The sequence below is a fragment of the Fusarium mangiferae genome (assembly GCF_900044065.1).
Source record: "Fusarium mangiferae strain MRC7560 genome assembly, contig: FMAN_scaffold001, whole genome shotgun sequence".
Lineage (NCBI taxonomy): Eukaryota > Fungi > Ascomycota > Sordariomycetes > Hypocreales > Nectriaceae > Fusarium > Fusarium mangiferae.
This window is the reverse complement of record NW_024573921.1, coordinates 4,485,542-4,498,012: the sequence shown is the minus strand read 5'-3', so window position 1 is coordinate 4,498,012 and position 12,471 is coordinate 4,485,542. Positions and strand designations below refer to the sequence as shown.

The window sequence follows — 12,471 nt, the reverse complement described above, 5'->3', positions numbered from 1 at the left end:
ACCAAAAAGTGGAGGAGTGGGCTAAAAATAAGTCACTCCGTGGTCAGATGAGTTAACTTTATTTTAGCGAAGGGATATATGATCATGGACGGCTGGAAAGAGCCTAAAAGGTCGGAGGCGCCAGTTTAACAGTGTTCGGAGATCTTAATATCGGATAATTGCACTTGCATAAGCCTCAGGTAGACTAGGATCCTGTTAGGCTGATTAGGCCTCATCCAGCATCACACGCCTATCCGACACAAACCCCTTGGGCGATCAACCGAGACTCAAACTTTTTAACCAATATTTATAGGGGAAATACCTCTATTGAGCATCTATCATGGACCCCGGAACAGCTCTAGCTGTAGTGTCGCTCTCTTTCGACCTCTTTGCCAACTGCGTTAGAGGCTTCACCTTGATATCCGATGCTCGAAATATCGGAAAGGATGCAGCCATCGAACGAACAAAGCTCGTGCTTCAAGAGCATCGACTCATTGAATGGGCTAGGGCAATCGGCCTCAACCCTCCCAGAGACGATGGATCACTAGAGATACACAAGCATCCTGCCGCTCTCATTTTGTTCCAGCTAGAGCAGCTTCTCTCCTCAACGGACGCTTTGAAAAAGCGTTACAAGTTGGAACTCGTGTCTCCGCCTAATGACTCTGATAACTTGGTCCCTTCCGAACCGGCGCTCGTCTCGGATAACCCGGCTTCGTCGATCCTTTCGACTGTTGTGTCACCCGAGATTCGCCAGGGCATCCTCAAGCGCGCATCTACACTTAACACGGCGAATCGGCTCCCACGGCGTCTTTATTGGGCCGCTGTCGACAAGAAAAAGTATGCTGAGCTGGTGCAGGATGTGACCGGTCTTGTCGATGGGCTTTGGTCTCTCTTGGACATTCCTCACCGAATCCAGACGTCTCGCGCAGTCAACCAGACGCTGCAACTCGCGATTCAAACGAGTCAAGATATCAAGGGTCTTCAGTATCTCCAGAAATCTCTTCACGACTCATTCACAGATGCTGGTGTTGGAAACTCCCTCGCTGCCTCGGCGGGCCTGAAGGCACAGCATATTTTGCTCACATCACATAGAGGTGATACCCAGCAACAAGCGCACTCCGATGATGGGGCCAGCCGTGTACCACCAGCAGAACTCCTATCGGTTCTGGACCCTTCCCAGCTATCAGGCATTCATATGATGACATCAACCATTGGATCTGCCCTGTACAAGGGAGACACCGTGCTGATAGAAGAGAAGCATGTGCAGCCAAGACTGAAAGGAAAGCTTAAACCACGTGTTGAAGCCCTCGTGCGTCTACTCTCGCAGCCTCCCACGCCATCTTTCCAGACATTCCCTTGTCTGGGATACACCGAAGAGCAGGGGGGCTTCCGGTTGGTCTTCAGTTTCCCTCCTGGCACCGAGAAGCCGCTTTCCCTGCTCAGTGTATTGTCAAAATCCAGCGGACCACTGCCAGATGTTGGCATGCGACTTCGTTTAGCTGCCCAGGTGTGCCAGACGCTCCTAAGCTTCCACACAGCCGGCTGGCTCCATAAAGACGTGCGATCTGAAAACATTCTCCTCGTCTCTCCGACCTCTAGCCCGTCAATTGACCGCCTAGGTCGACCATATCTCTGCGGTTTCTCGTTCGCGCGACAAGGTTCGCCGACCGAAATCAGCGAACAGCCATCCGAGGATCTCTCACGGGACATTTATCGACACCCCAAGGCTCTCGGAGAGCCTTCGGACAGCTTCGAACGCTACATGGATGCATATTCTCTCGGCTGCGTCCTGATAGAGATTGCAGAATGGGCGCCCCTCAGGAAGATTGTCAAGAAGCGCGTTGATGTCAGCAATAGCAGTGGCGTAACATTGGCTGATGTTGCTTCACTCTCACAGTGGATGTATGATCGATATATAACTGAAGGATTCGCAGGATTTCGACTCGGGGTTGGATTCATGAGGATGCTTGCTTTGTGCATTCCTGCGGGAGACAAAAAGCCGGATTTGGCTGACTTCTATTCTGCACTTGAAAGCATGGCTGCTTGTCAAGTTTAATTCAACTTCTGGTCTTATTAATTATATTTAACCCATATAAGCAGATTAGAACTCTTACTTTAATCTATTATATTATTCTTATTGATTTATACCTTTATAGTATTTATGTCTTGTTTTATTTATTATAAACAGTAAATATAAGTTGCAGACCGATAACTAAAATAATATCTTCTAGAGAAATCCTTGAGCTCTAAACCCTCTGAGAAAGAGCCACGACTACTGGAATCCCCATGGACAGTAACTTCACCCTTGTCAAAGATGAACCGCCATTATCGTTGTCATTGTCACCGTTTCTTCCTGTCGCGTCTGGAAACAATTGCGCTCTGTGGCTTGTCTTTGTACTCCATCCCCACATGTCTTTCACAGTAGCCGTACCTGTTCCCGTGACATGAGCCTCGGTACCTGTATACCATTCCTCCATTGCCTCTGCCGAGTATCCATTCTCCATACAGTAAGAAGCGTAGTAATGCCTCATAGTCTCAGCATCCTGCGACTCTTGTCCACTTGAGCAGCTAGCCTGTGCGCAGCTGTCGATGTGTTTGCTCACGGCTTTTGCTTTGTCGCTGTCGGTCGCGCAGTAGCATTTTTCCCGGTATGGCGCGCCGCAGTTTAGAGCGCTGCCGACGTCAGCGTTTGCGTTGTTGGGGCGGAAGAGACACGGTCGGATGCATTGGTCGACGTCGCCTGGAATTTTGCGGAATATATCGACTGTTTGGGAGAGAGATTGAGTCGCGAGGACCAACAGTGCGATTAATCTCATGGCCATGGGGGTCATTCTTGAGAATAATTGGTGGAAATGAACAGCTGAGGCGTTGATGATTGTTGATCAAATGGTGAGAAGTCAATATTGAAATGAGTGGACTTGAAGAAATAGCTATGCACTATGGTACACGATGTCAGATTCTGTGTGGCGTAGTCGACTTTATCTGTAGATTCCAAGCGATGACTCTTCCCCTCATGCGCATTGGTAGGCATCAGGCCATCAGTGCTGTTCTGTTGGCGGTTGCGCAACCAATGACAGGCTGTCTTCCCTGCCAAGACTGTAGATCTCTGTTTCACAGCCCTGCCATCACCAACACAAAACTATATATATCCAAATTTTACAGATTTATAACTACAGAACCTGTTTGGACTGGGAATGGATAAAAGAGGCTACTACGGAGTAACTTGCAGAGAGATTAGCGAAAGTCAACTGATTAGAGGTCCCATTGGCACCACTGCTCAGGTCGGCCTCAGTCGCCGCCAAGCAATGGTGATTAATTCTCCCCAAGGACAGGTCATAGTGCGCAAATTTCTCTTAGGGAAAATATTTTTCGCAATTGACTCAGATACGCCATTCCAGCTGATCCCCATGGCTGAGCTTATCTGCGATCAGATCTACGATTCTCCGCGTACGGCTCACCCCAAAACGCCAAGATCATATACGCGTATAGAGCTTTGCCCATATCACAACATCGATCAACCTATATATAACATCAGATCCTAGAGATCTTGATCAAACATCTCAGTTCACTTTCAACCTTGTCTCTTGATACAACCGTGTTCATTCTTATCTCTTTCATCTTCTTTCGACATTTTGCTTCCGCCTTCCGCCGCGCGCACTCTGCCATTCAATCTCCACCTCCAAATCGAACAACCGACAACATGGGTATCAGAGACTTTTTCGACAGCCGCTTCTTTGAGCATAGCTGGAAGAACAAAGTCTTCATCCTTCAGGTCGTAACTGTTACTATTGCCTTCATTCTCGGTATCGCCAAGGTTGCAACAAAACCATCTGGCATCCCGATGACAAGATCCGACATCATGGCCATAACAATGGTGGGCTACCTTCGGTCTCCTGTCAGCACATCATGAACTAATCTCACGTTTTCGCAGAGTCTCAAAACTTATGCTTTCCTTGCCTACGAATACCTCACGCAAAAGATAGACAAGTTCAAAAGATTCGGAAGCCTCAAGGCAAACGCGATTCTGAACACCATGGACATCGTCTTCTGGGCGGTCGTGATGGGCTTGGCTTTCAATATGGCTACTAAAGTATGCATCGGTGCGAACTGTGCAATTGGTATCTTGGTTGGACTGGTAGCGTTGATCGTTACGTAAGTTGCTTTACCTCAGACTCATAAGGAACTGGCTGACACTTCGCAGAATCATCAATTTTTGGGCGGCTGTTATTGCTTGGAAGGATCACAAGTACTTCAAGCGCAATGGCGTCCGGCGTGGCCATGGTGAGAAGTAAGGCGCTCAGTCTGGATGGATGACTCCATTGATGAACTGAGCTACTTGTTTGGTTGGTGCTGTTGACTCGTTGAGGGCACACAAAGGTCCATTCTAGGCCTTGTTTAGTGGGTGATGTGGGCGATGGAAAGAAAAGTGTTATGAGAAAAATGAGACTTTGAGATACACGATAGACAAAAAATGATGTAGAGAACCCTAGACCATACTTTACGCAAAATCAAAGACTGTATTGAATGACTTAGTTAATAGGTTGATGAGCGCTTTCATGCTCGAGCCCTTCCGTATATTACAGTCAACAGCTATGGCTTTTAGCTTGCATCGCTTTTGTGTCGAAACTTTTAGATATAACTCTATTATAAAATGCTACGTTTTGATTATAGAAATAGTCCTCAATAATCTCTTGCTAATAATTTTAAATTTACCTATATGGAAGAGACTGAAGTGAAGGTTGTAATTATTAACATACCCTAAACTTAGCTGGAAAATGTTTTCGGACATACCAGTAAAAAGTGTTGTGAGTCCTACATAAGAAGCCATAACTAAAGGGGTCTAGCGTGAAGCGGGAGCCGAGTCAAAGGCGGCTCAGCACCGACATTCTTGATACGCGTATTCACTGTCTCCACATTGTACCCGCCATTCACACGCACTGCCTCATAAGGCTTGGGCAGCTTGGCTCACGTAACTCGACACTGATCAATGGGATTCTCTTCCGATTGATCGAAACACGCATGTATATCCGATCGGAGAATTAATTTCAATATTTCTCGTAAATTAACTTTTCCTGAAATCACCATTTTACCCGAGAATTTTGTCTTGATGATGGTCCTGAGACTTCGTTGGAGTCATGAGTCGGATTTTCGTGTACGAGTGTTTCTTGTGATACGCGTATTTGGCGATAGCGTCGTCTCGGCCATTCCGTTTTTCGCAACCAGTCAATTAGCTGCTATGTTTCGCGGTCGGATTTCTTATAACATGGCGTCTCGCCGCCCGACAGCTGAGAATATTCTTCATTACTTCCAAATCTCCTCATCCTTGATTGACTTGAGCCGATATGTCTCCAACACCAGATGACGACCAATCTAACCGGCAGACGAGATATTTCGAGCTCCCAGCAAATGGCGAGCATAGTGCCCAACTACCAGATGAGCTTCCGCCCTACCAAGCACTAGCGGAATTAGAAGCCACGACGACTGGTCGTGAAGATGGACGAATTGATATTGACCTCAGTTCGAGAATAGCGCGGCGACTCTCGAAACTGGTTCCAACGGGAAAACCTCCCATTTCTTATGGACAGAATCAACCTCCTGCGTACACCGAGACAAGCGAAAAGAGCATTCGCCTAAATATCGTCATTCAGGTCGTTGGTAGTCGAGGCGATGTTCAGCCGTTCGTCGCGCTAGGTACAGAATTGCAGCGCCATGGTCATCGGGTGCGACTTGCGACACACGGCCAATTCGACAAATTCGTGAGGGAGTCAGGTCTTGAGTTCTTTTCCATCGGCGGTGATCCCGCTGAGTAAGTCCCCCAGAACCATTTATCGACGCAGCTAACGTCTTTGTAAAGGCTGATGGCCTACATGGTCAAAAACCCTGGTCTCTTCCCTAGCATGAAGACACTACGCGGAGGCGAAATCCAGCGGAAGCGCAAAATGGTGGACGAAATGCTGCACAAGTGCTGGAGTTCCTGCATCGAGCCTGATGAACTCACAGGGCGACCTTTCGTTGCAGATGCCATCATTGCAAATCCGCCTAGCTTTGCGCATATTCATTGCGCGCAAGCCCTCGGCATCCCGTTACATCTGATGTTCACGATGCCATGGACGAGTACGAGAGAGTTCTGTCACCCACTTGCGAATCTGAAGGCCAATGGGAGCGAAATGTCGGCGACGGCTGCGAATTATGTGTCTTATTCGTTGGTTGAGTGGATGACTTGGCAAGGGTGAGTTTTGATGCATTGCCCAATGATGCCAGTTTGCTGATTGCAGATAGACTCGGCGATATCATCAATGCGTGGAGAGACACCATAGATTTAGAAGCGATTCCCTTCAGTGAAGGGCCTTGCTTGACGGAGACCTTGGGGGTTCCAGTCACATACTGCTGGTCTCCAGCTTTGGTGCCCAAGCCAGCCGACTGGCCCGAGAACATTGGTATGTCTCTATCCCCGCCCTTACTAACCACTCGCTGACAATATCCATGATAGATGTCTGCGGCTTCTTCTTCCGCGATGCGCCAAAATATCAACCTGAGCCAGCTTTGCAGCAGTTCTTGTCAAGCGGTCCGCCACCGATATACATCGGCTTTGGCAGTATCGTAATCGACGACCCCGACAAGTTGACATCGACAATTCTGGACGCTGTTCGTGCGACAGGGACACGGGCAATTGTTTCTAGAGGATGGAGTAAGCTTGGAGGTGATTCACCGGGTGACGATCAAGTTTTCTTTCTGGGAGATTGTCCGCACGAATGGCTATTTCAGCACGTCACTGCAGTGATACATCATGGAGGAGCCGGCACCACAGCTTGCGGGCTTCTCAACGCGAAACCCACTACGATTGTGCCCTTTTTTGGAGAGTAAGTCGCCGTCTTCCTAAGCTTACGGCTTATGCTGACCGTGGTGATTAGTCAACCGTTTTGGGGAAACATGGTCCACGCTGGTGGTGCAGGTCCAGCTCCCATTCCTTTCAAGGCCCTGAACAGCAGTAACCTCGCCGAAGCCATCCTCTTCTGTTCGACACCCGAGGCTTCAGCAGCTGCACGACAAATCGCCGATAAGATGTCAAGTGAAGCTGGTGTCAGGCGCGCCGTGGCATCCTTCCATGCGAACCTACCTCTCAACGCTATGCGATGCGACCTTCTACCCAATCATTCTGCAGCATGGATGTACGATAAAAAGGGGAAGAAGATAAAGCTGTCCAAGATAGCTGCTGAGATATTAGTCGAGGATGAGAAAGTGTCTTGGAATAACCTCAAAGCGTAAGTTACAAGGCGACAGGCACGGTGAGAGTTTGCTGACCTTTTCCTAGTTACCAACCACAACCAGTTCATATTGAGAACCGTCGCTGGGATCCGTTGACTGCAACACTTGCGACGCTCGCCACGACTAGTGTTGGAATGGTTACATCAGCCTCTGACATCGTCGTCAAGCCCATCCAAGCACTGCGGCCAGTGACTCCAAGTGGTAGCAGATCAGCAAGTCGAGATCAATCGGGGAACAACTCGAAACGCCCATCGGAGGAGGATGTCTTCGGCCGGCCAGCAGGCATAGATCTGTCCTCAGCACCAACAGCCACCAAAGACAAAGACCCCCAACATGGTGCACTAGCAGCCGTCAAGGGCTCAGCGTCGGGTGTCGGTGGCTTCTTCAAGCACTACTCCAAAGGCATGCTTCTCGACCTCCCCTACGCAGTAACAGAAGGAATGCGCAACGCCCCCAAGCTCTACGGCGGCAAGGCATACGACCCCGGTGCCGTCACAGATTGGAAGTCAGGCGGCATAGCAGCCGGGAAGAACTTTGCGCACGGTATGGTGGAGGGGATAGGCGGTATCGTCATGGAGCCTGTGCGGGGAGCGAAGAAAGAAGGCGCTGCGGGTGCTGCAAAAGGTGTTGGTATTGGGTTGTTGAATCTTGGGACGAAGGTGGGTTCTGGGGCGCTTGGGTTGTTTGCTTTGCCGAGTCAGGGGGCGTACATGAGTGCGAGAGCGCTTGTGAAGAGGAAGACGGGGAAGAGTATTATGGAGGCGAGGAAGATTGAGGGGAGGGATGCTGTTGAGAGGAGCGATGAGGCGGCACGCCAAAAGGACAAAATGGGGGCATTAAAGGAGTTCGAAAAGCATCTGGGGGAGATGACGAAATAGATATCTGGAAGTTCTAACTGCTAGATCCACTGTAGTTCATAATGAAGAGTTCATGTAACCACTGTCCAAGTTTAAATGTAGGAGCTAAGGGGATCGGCCAGCGCCATGCGCTTGAGAATACAAAGAATGCCGAATTAACGCGAAGTGACCCAGATAATCGCGAATAGAGATATTATTAGCAACCTAAATTGACTAACTCTATGTGGTTAGTCGGATGCATCATGCATGTCTCACCACATTGAAGCCCAACGAGGCTGGCGCTTAGGAAACTCATCAGATCATGTTGCTTCCACCCAACCTTTCTTCTCTCAAGTTCCCCTCCTGCTCACGGAACTTTTGCTGAAAAGTCGGCAAAGATCAAGGACTAGCTGAAGTATCCGACAGGACGTTAATATATGGACATATATATCGAGATGGACTCGAGGAATAAAGGAAAAGAACATGGTATGGGCATCTAATGATGGGTCTGGCAAAACGCTAATTCGCTAATATAGCCCAAAATGACGATACAGATCCAACTCTGCCTGAGCTGGCAGCTGAATACCCCACATCGAAAGTTGCTGAGTCGTCTGAAAAAGATCAAGCAGAAGATGGTCTTGACCTAGGCTCGCTAACTGTTAAAGTACCTTGCCACCACATCCGTTTAGGCGACTACATCATTCTTCAAGGCCGCCCATGCTCAATTATTAAAATAATGACGTCCTCGAAGACCGGTCAATACTTTTATGAAGGTTGTGATCTTTTCGATAGGCGACTTTACACAGGATATTCTTTTATCTGGAGTCCTGCGCCTCGCATTGCTGTTCAGTCTATGCTGGGCCCTGTCTTCAAGCAATATCGAGTTTTGCGGTTGGAACATGGAATGGCAGTTATCAGTGGTGAGAACGAAGGTGAATACCCAGGGGTCAAGATTCTTCAGAACCAAAGTCTCTACTCACGACTTGAGAATGCGCTTAACTCCAATCGTGAGTTTGTTATTGTCGTGGTACTCGAGCACGAACACGAAAAGCTCGCTGTGGATCTGAAGGTCATTGATACAAGCTCACCAGATGTCAAAACCGAGAAGTCACTTCATGCAGCTGTTAGGGGTAAAAGTGACTCGGAATTCGAAATCCAGCTATTCCAGTTCGCTGAAGTAAGGCTGCCATCTTATAATAATGACTAATACTGACGGAATGTGCTTGATTCTAGCGCCATAGTGACATTGATCAATTGGACCAAAGCGGCGAGACTGCTCTGGACATTGCTGTGTCGATGCCACAATGGTATGACAGAGCCTTGATGTTATTGAAGGCTGGTGCATCGCCAACTGCGCAGCTGGAAGAGCCCTTCATCTCCCTTCTCAACGCAGCAGCGGAGGGGAGTATAGAGAAACTTGAACAACTATTCCAGAACAATGTGAAGCTCAACAGACGCGATCGTCTTGGGTATACGGCTCTCCACGAGGCTGTTTATTTTGGCCATTTTAGCGCTGTTGAGTTTCTGGTGGCAAACGGGGCTAATGTCAATGCAATTGTGACCTATGGAGGAGATACAGTCCTGCATGTGGCTGTCCAAAAAGGACTACAGCATCGATATTATCTTGATGATGCTCGGGCACAGTCTCCACGTCTAAGTCAAGATCATATCAAGATAATAGGCTTTTTAGTGCGGCATGGGGCCGATACGAAGATGAGAAGAAAACGTGGTCATCTAACAGCCGCAGAGCTCGTGTCTCAAGAGCTTAGGAGGCCCAAAAAGTATCAGCCTGATGAGATATGCTATCTCCAACGAATACTTATCATGCTAAGTACAACCTCGTATAGTCAACAAACTGAGGAGGTTGCAGGTGGTGAACTAACAGTGGATGATGAATTGATAAAACTCAGGGGTGAGTTTCGAAACTCAAGTTGCAAGAGCTCATACTTCGAGATGCCTGTTGCAGATCTACTCATCAGTTCACGAAACGACCTCAACAGAATTATTCGCCAACACAGAGAGGACGTTTATGACAGCATGTCAAGGATAAATTGGGTATGGGTTCATTTGCCGGCAAACCTGGTATGTTCACAATCACATCCCGGTCACGATTACATAGGTCTGAGTGCTAACGACTCCAAGAAAGACTGGGTTGAGGTTCGTATACTGAGTCTAGGTTTGTATTGGCATTCTAACTAGATGGTAGGATGCAATCTACAAGCTTACGTATACCGAGAAAACCGTCTTGAAAGAGTACTATCACGCTGTTCAAAGATTTATTTCTGGATCATTCAATGAAGTTAGAGGACCTATTGCAGGTTCACACTCTCGAAAGCCATGCTTTCATCCCCAGCCTGGATCTCACAACGAAATATTCTCTCTGGTGGTAAGCTAATCAAGATCACCTACAAATTCGTATACTGAAGCCTCAATCAGGTCCCGTATCTTGACGCAGAGAACCTCTACTGTTTGCATAACCTGGAGAGAGTGGTAGATGGCTGCTCTGACTCCAAAGACTGCAACAAAACATATTCCATCATGGACAGATTGAGGGCTAGCTACTCAAGATTTAGTTGGCCAGTGGACAGGCTACATACACCCCTTACACTTGACCAATCCTATAATCTCTCTCTTGGGAGGTCAGAAGAACGAGATAAAGATCAAGTGGTCGTCAAACATTTCACTACTTCGGAACAGTCAGTGCATGGAGGTTATTTGCGGAGGAGCAGTGAAAGAGGGGCAATAGGCCAATACAAAAGAAGCAAGCTTATTATGGTGAAGCAGATATGGATATGGAAAGTTGATGACAGTAAGTTCTGAACTTCTCGAATGGAGTAACCCGCTGCCTCGGATCAAATTAACCAGACAATAAGAGACTCTCCTTACAGCCTCTACCGATCGTCGGCATCGAGACGGAACAGAGCTTCGGGAAAAAATGTTCCAAGCTACGGGGAGTAACCCCCCTCGGTCTTTAGGTTTAACAGTTTCCCACATATTGAGCTGCATTACTCAATTTATTAATGAGCCGACAAACGCCGGATTGGACGAAAGTCCGTTGCGAATATTTGAGCAAACAATCGCGAAATTGGTATGAACTTCACAACCAGTCAGCCTAAATCTAACAAATACGGTGCAGGCAAGTCGAGAAGCCCAAAATTATAGAGACTTTTACGATTGGCAGAAGCGTTTGACAGACCTATCGGGTCAGGATCTAAAAGAGAACCAAGACATCCTCAAAAGAAGAGAAGAAGCAATGAAACGTATCCAGCGGGAAGTTTGCGATATAACGAAAGAATCCGGTGACCTTCTGCAGATTAAGGACGTCAGACATGAATTGACAATGATTTGTGGGGTCCTTGACGGTCAATGGATGTCCATCAAAGAATACGCAGATCAGAGAATACTAGCCATTGAGGAGAGAATCAATGGCATCGAGGAAGCAATGAAGGATGAAGAGGAAAGTATGAATGACAATGAGGAGAAATTACAACGAGATCGAGACATACTGCACGATGAGTGGGCAGAACTGGAAAACGCCATCGACAATGTCAAGTCACAGCTATCAAAGGTCAACTCTCTGATAAAAAATGCATTTTCAGTAGAGGAATCGGTAAGATACATGCTATGTATGAGACACGATTCCCACCGTTAATACTGCGTAATTAGATCAAAAGCCTACTAGATTTGAAGCAGAAGCAGGGCAGTCTTATGGCTGTGCGGGATACTCAAAGTCTCACGAGAACTGCTGATTCACGGGCAAGAGAAGGCGAACGGCAAAGTCAGCTCCTGCTGATCTTCACGATAATTACTGTTTTCTTTGTAAGTCCGGCTTTAGTTCTTTTCCCCGCCTTTGGAACTGGGAAGCTCGTACTGATTCGCCTTCCAGACCCCTGTGTCATTCACGTCCGCTTTCATGGCTATTCCGACCAAAGATTTCCCACACAATGGCGAAGGGGAAGTTTCATGGGGATGGGTGCAGGTGTTTCTTGCAAGTCGTAAGTCAATAGCAGATGCTAAGAAGAAGGGCCTTAATGCTAATCTTGCTATTAGTTATTGCCGAGCTTTTCACGTTGCTCTGTGTATCGCCATGGATATTCTCTGAGCTGCAGCTTTGGTATCATCGATCTGGATCCGAATCCTGGATAGCCTTGCTCAAGTGGGAAAAAAAGGACAAGAAACGTAGGGATTCAGAAGCTCGAGCAGGGGGAGTACACTGAACATAAACTTTGGACAATCATTGAAAATTAGGCTCGTATGTAGTTGCTACCATAAAGGTTTAAGGCCAAGTCTTAGAACTAAGTTCTCCCACTCATGACAAGGCTTTATTGCAGCCAGGACATCGGCACGGCCTTATCTAGGAAGACAGCTCGTGTGCAATGCGATCAGTTAA

General features: G+C 47.7%; 5 protein-coding genes across 5 annotated transcripts; 4 read left to right on the top strand and 1 right to left on the bottom strand.

The window, feature by feature from the left end:
• Positions 1–319: 319 nt before the first annotated feature.
• On the top strand, positions 320–2,035 carry FMAN_01981 (uncharacterized protein; the record flags this gene model as incomplete). Its single annotated transcript, XM_041825111.1, has 1 exon — positions 320–2,035. The coding sequence occupies one exon, from the start codon at positions 320–322 to the stop codon at positions 2,033–2,035; it is 1,716 nt and encodes a 571-aa protein (XP_041677331.1).
• Positions 2,036–2,225: 190 nt separating this feature from the next.
• On the bottom strand, positions 2,226–2,810 carry FMAN_16030 (uncharacterized protein; the record flags this gene model as incomplete). The annotated part of the gene is made up of 1 exon (XM_041825100.1): positions 2,226–2,810. One exon carries the CDS (start codon positions 2,808–2,810, stop codon positions 2,226–2,228), a length of 585 nt encoding a protein of 194 aa, XP_041677330.1.
• An 869-nt stretch (positions 2,811–3,679) lies between these two features.
• Positions 3,680–4,271, top strand: FMAN_01980 (uncharacterized protein; the record flags this gene model as incomplete). The annotated part of the gene is made up of 3 exons (XM_041825089.1): positions 3,680–3,853; positions 3,911–4,131; positions 4,181–4,271. 3 exons carry the CDS (start codon positions 3,680–3,682, stop codon positions 4,269–4,271), a joined length of 486 nt encoding a protein of 161 aa, XP_041677329.1.
• Positions 4,272–5,321: 1,050 nt separating this feature from the next.
• FMAN_01979 (putative sterol glucosyltransferase) lies at positions 5,322–8,123 on the top strand (the record flags this gene model as incomplete). The annotated part of the gene is made up of 6 exons (XM_041825078.1): positions 5,322–5,785; positions 5,834–6,208; positions 6,259–6,416; positions 6,470–6,839; positions 6,891–7,241; positions 7,292–8,123. The coding sequence occupies 6 exons, from the start codon at positions 5,322–5,324 to the stop codon at positions 8,121–8,123; spliced, it is 2,550 nt and encodes an 849-aa protein (XP_041677328.1).
• Positions 8,124–8,536: 413 nt separating this feature from the next.
• On the top strand, positions 8,537–12,298 carry FMAN_01978 (uncharacterized protein; the record flags this gene model as incomplete). Its single annotated transcript, XM_041825067.1, has 11 exons — positions 8,537–8,567; positions 8,618–9,258; positions 9,315–10,163; positions 10,224–10,238; positions 10,288–10,467; positions 10,518–10,890; positions 10,970–11,169; positions 11,218–11,691; positions 11,748–11,900; positions 11,968–12,076; positions 12,132–12,298. The coding sequence occupies 11 exons, from the start codon at positions 8,537–8,539 to the stop codon at positions 12,296–12,298; spliced, it is 3,192 nt and encodes a 1,063-aa protein (XP_041677327.1).
• Positions 12,299–12,471: the final 173 nt, after the last annotated feature.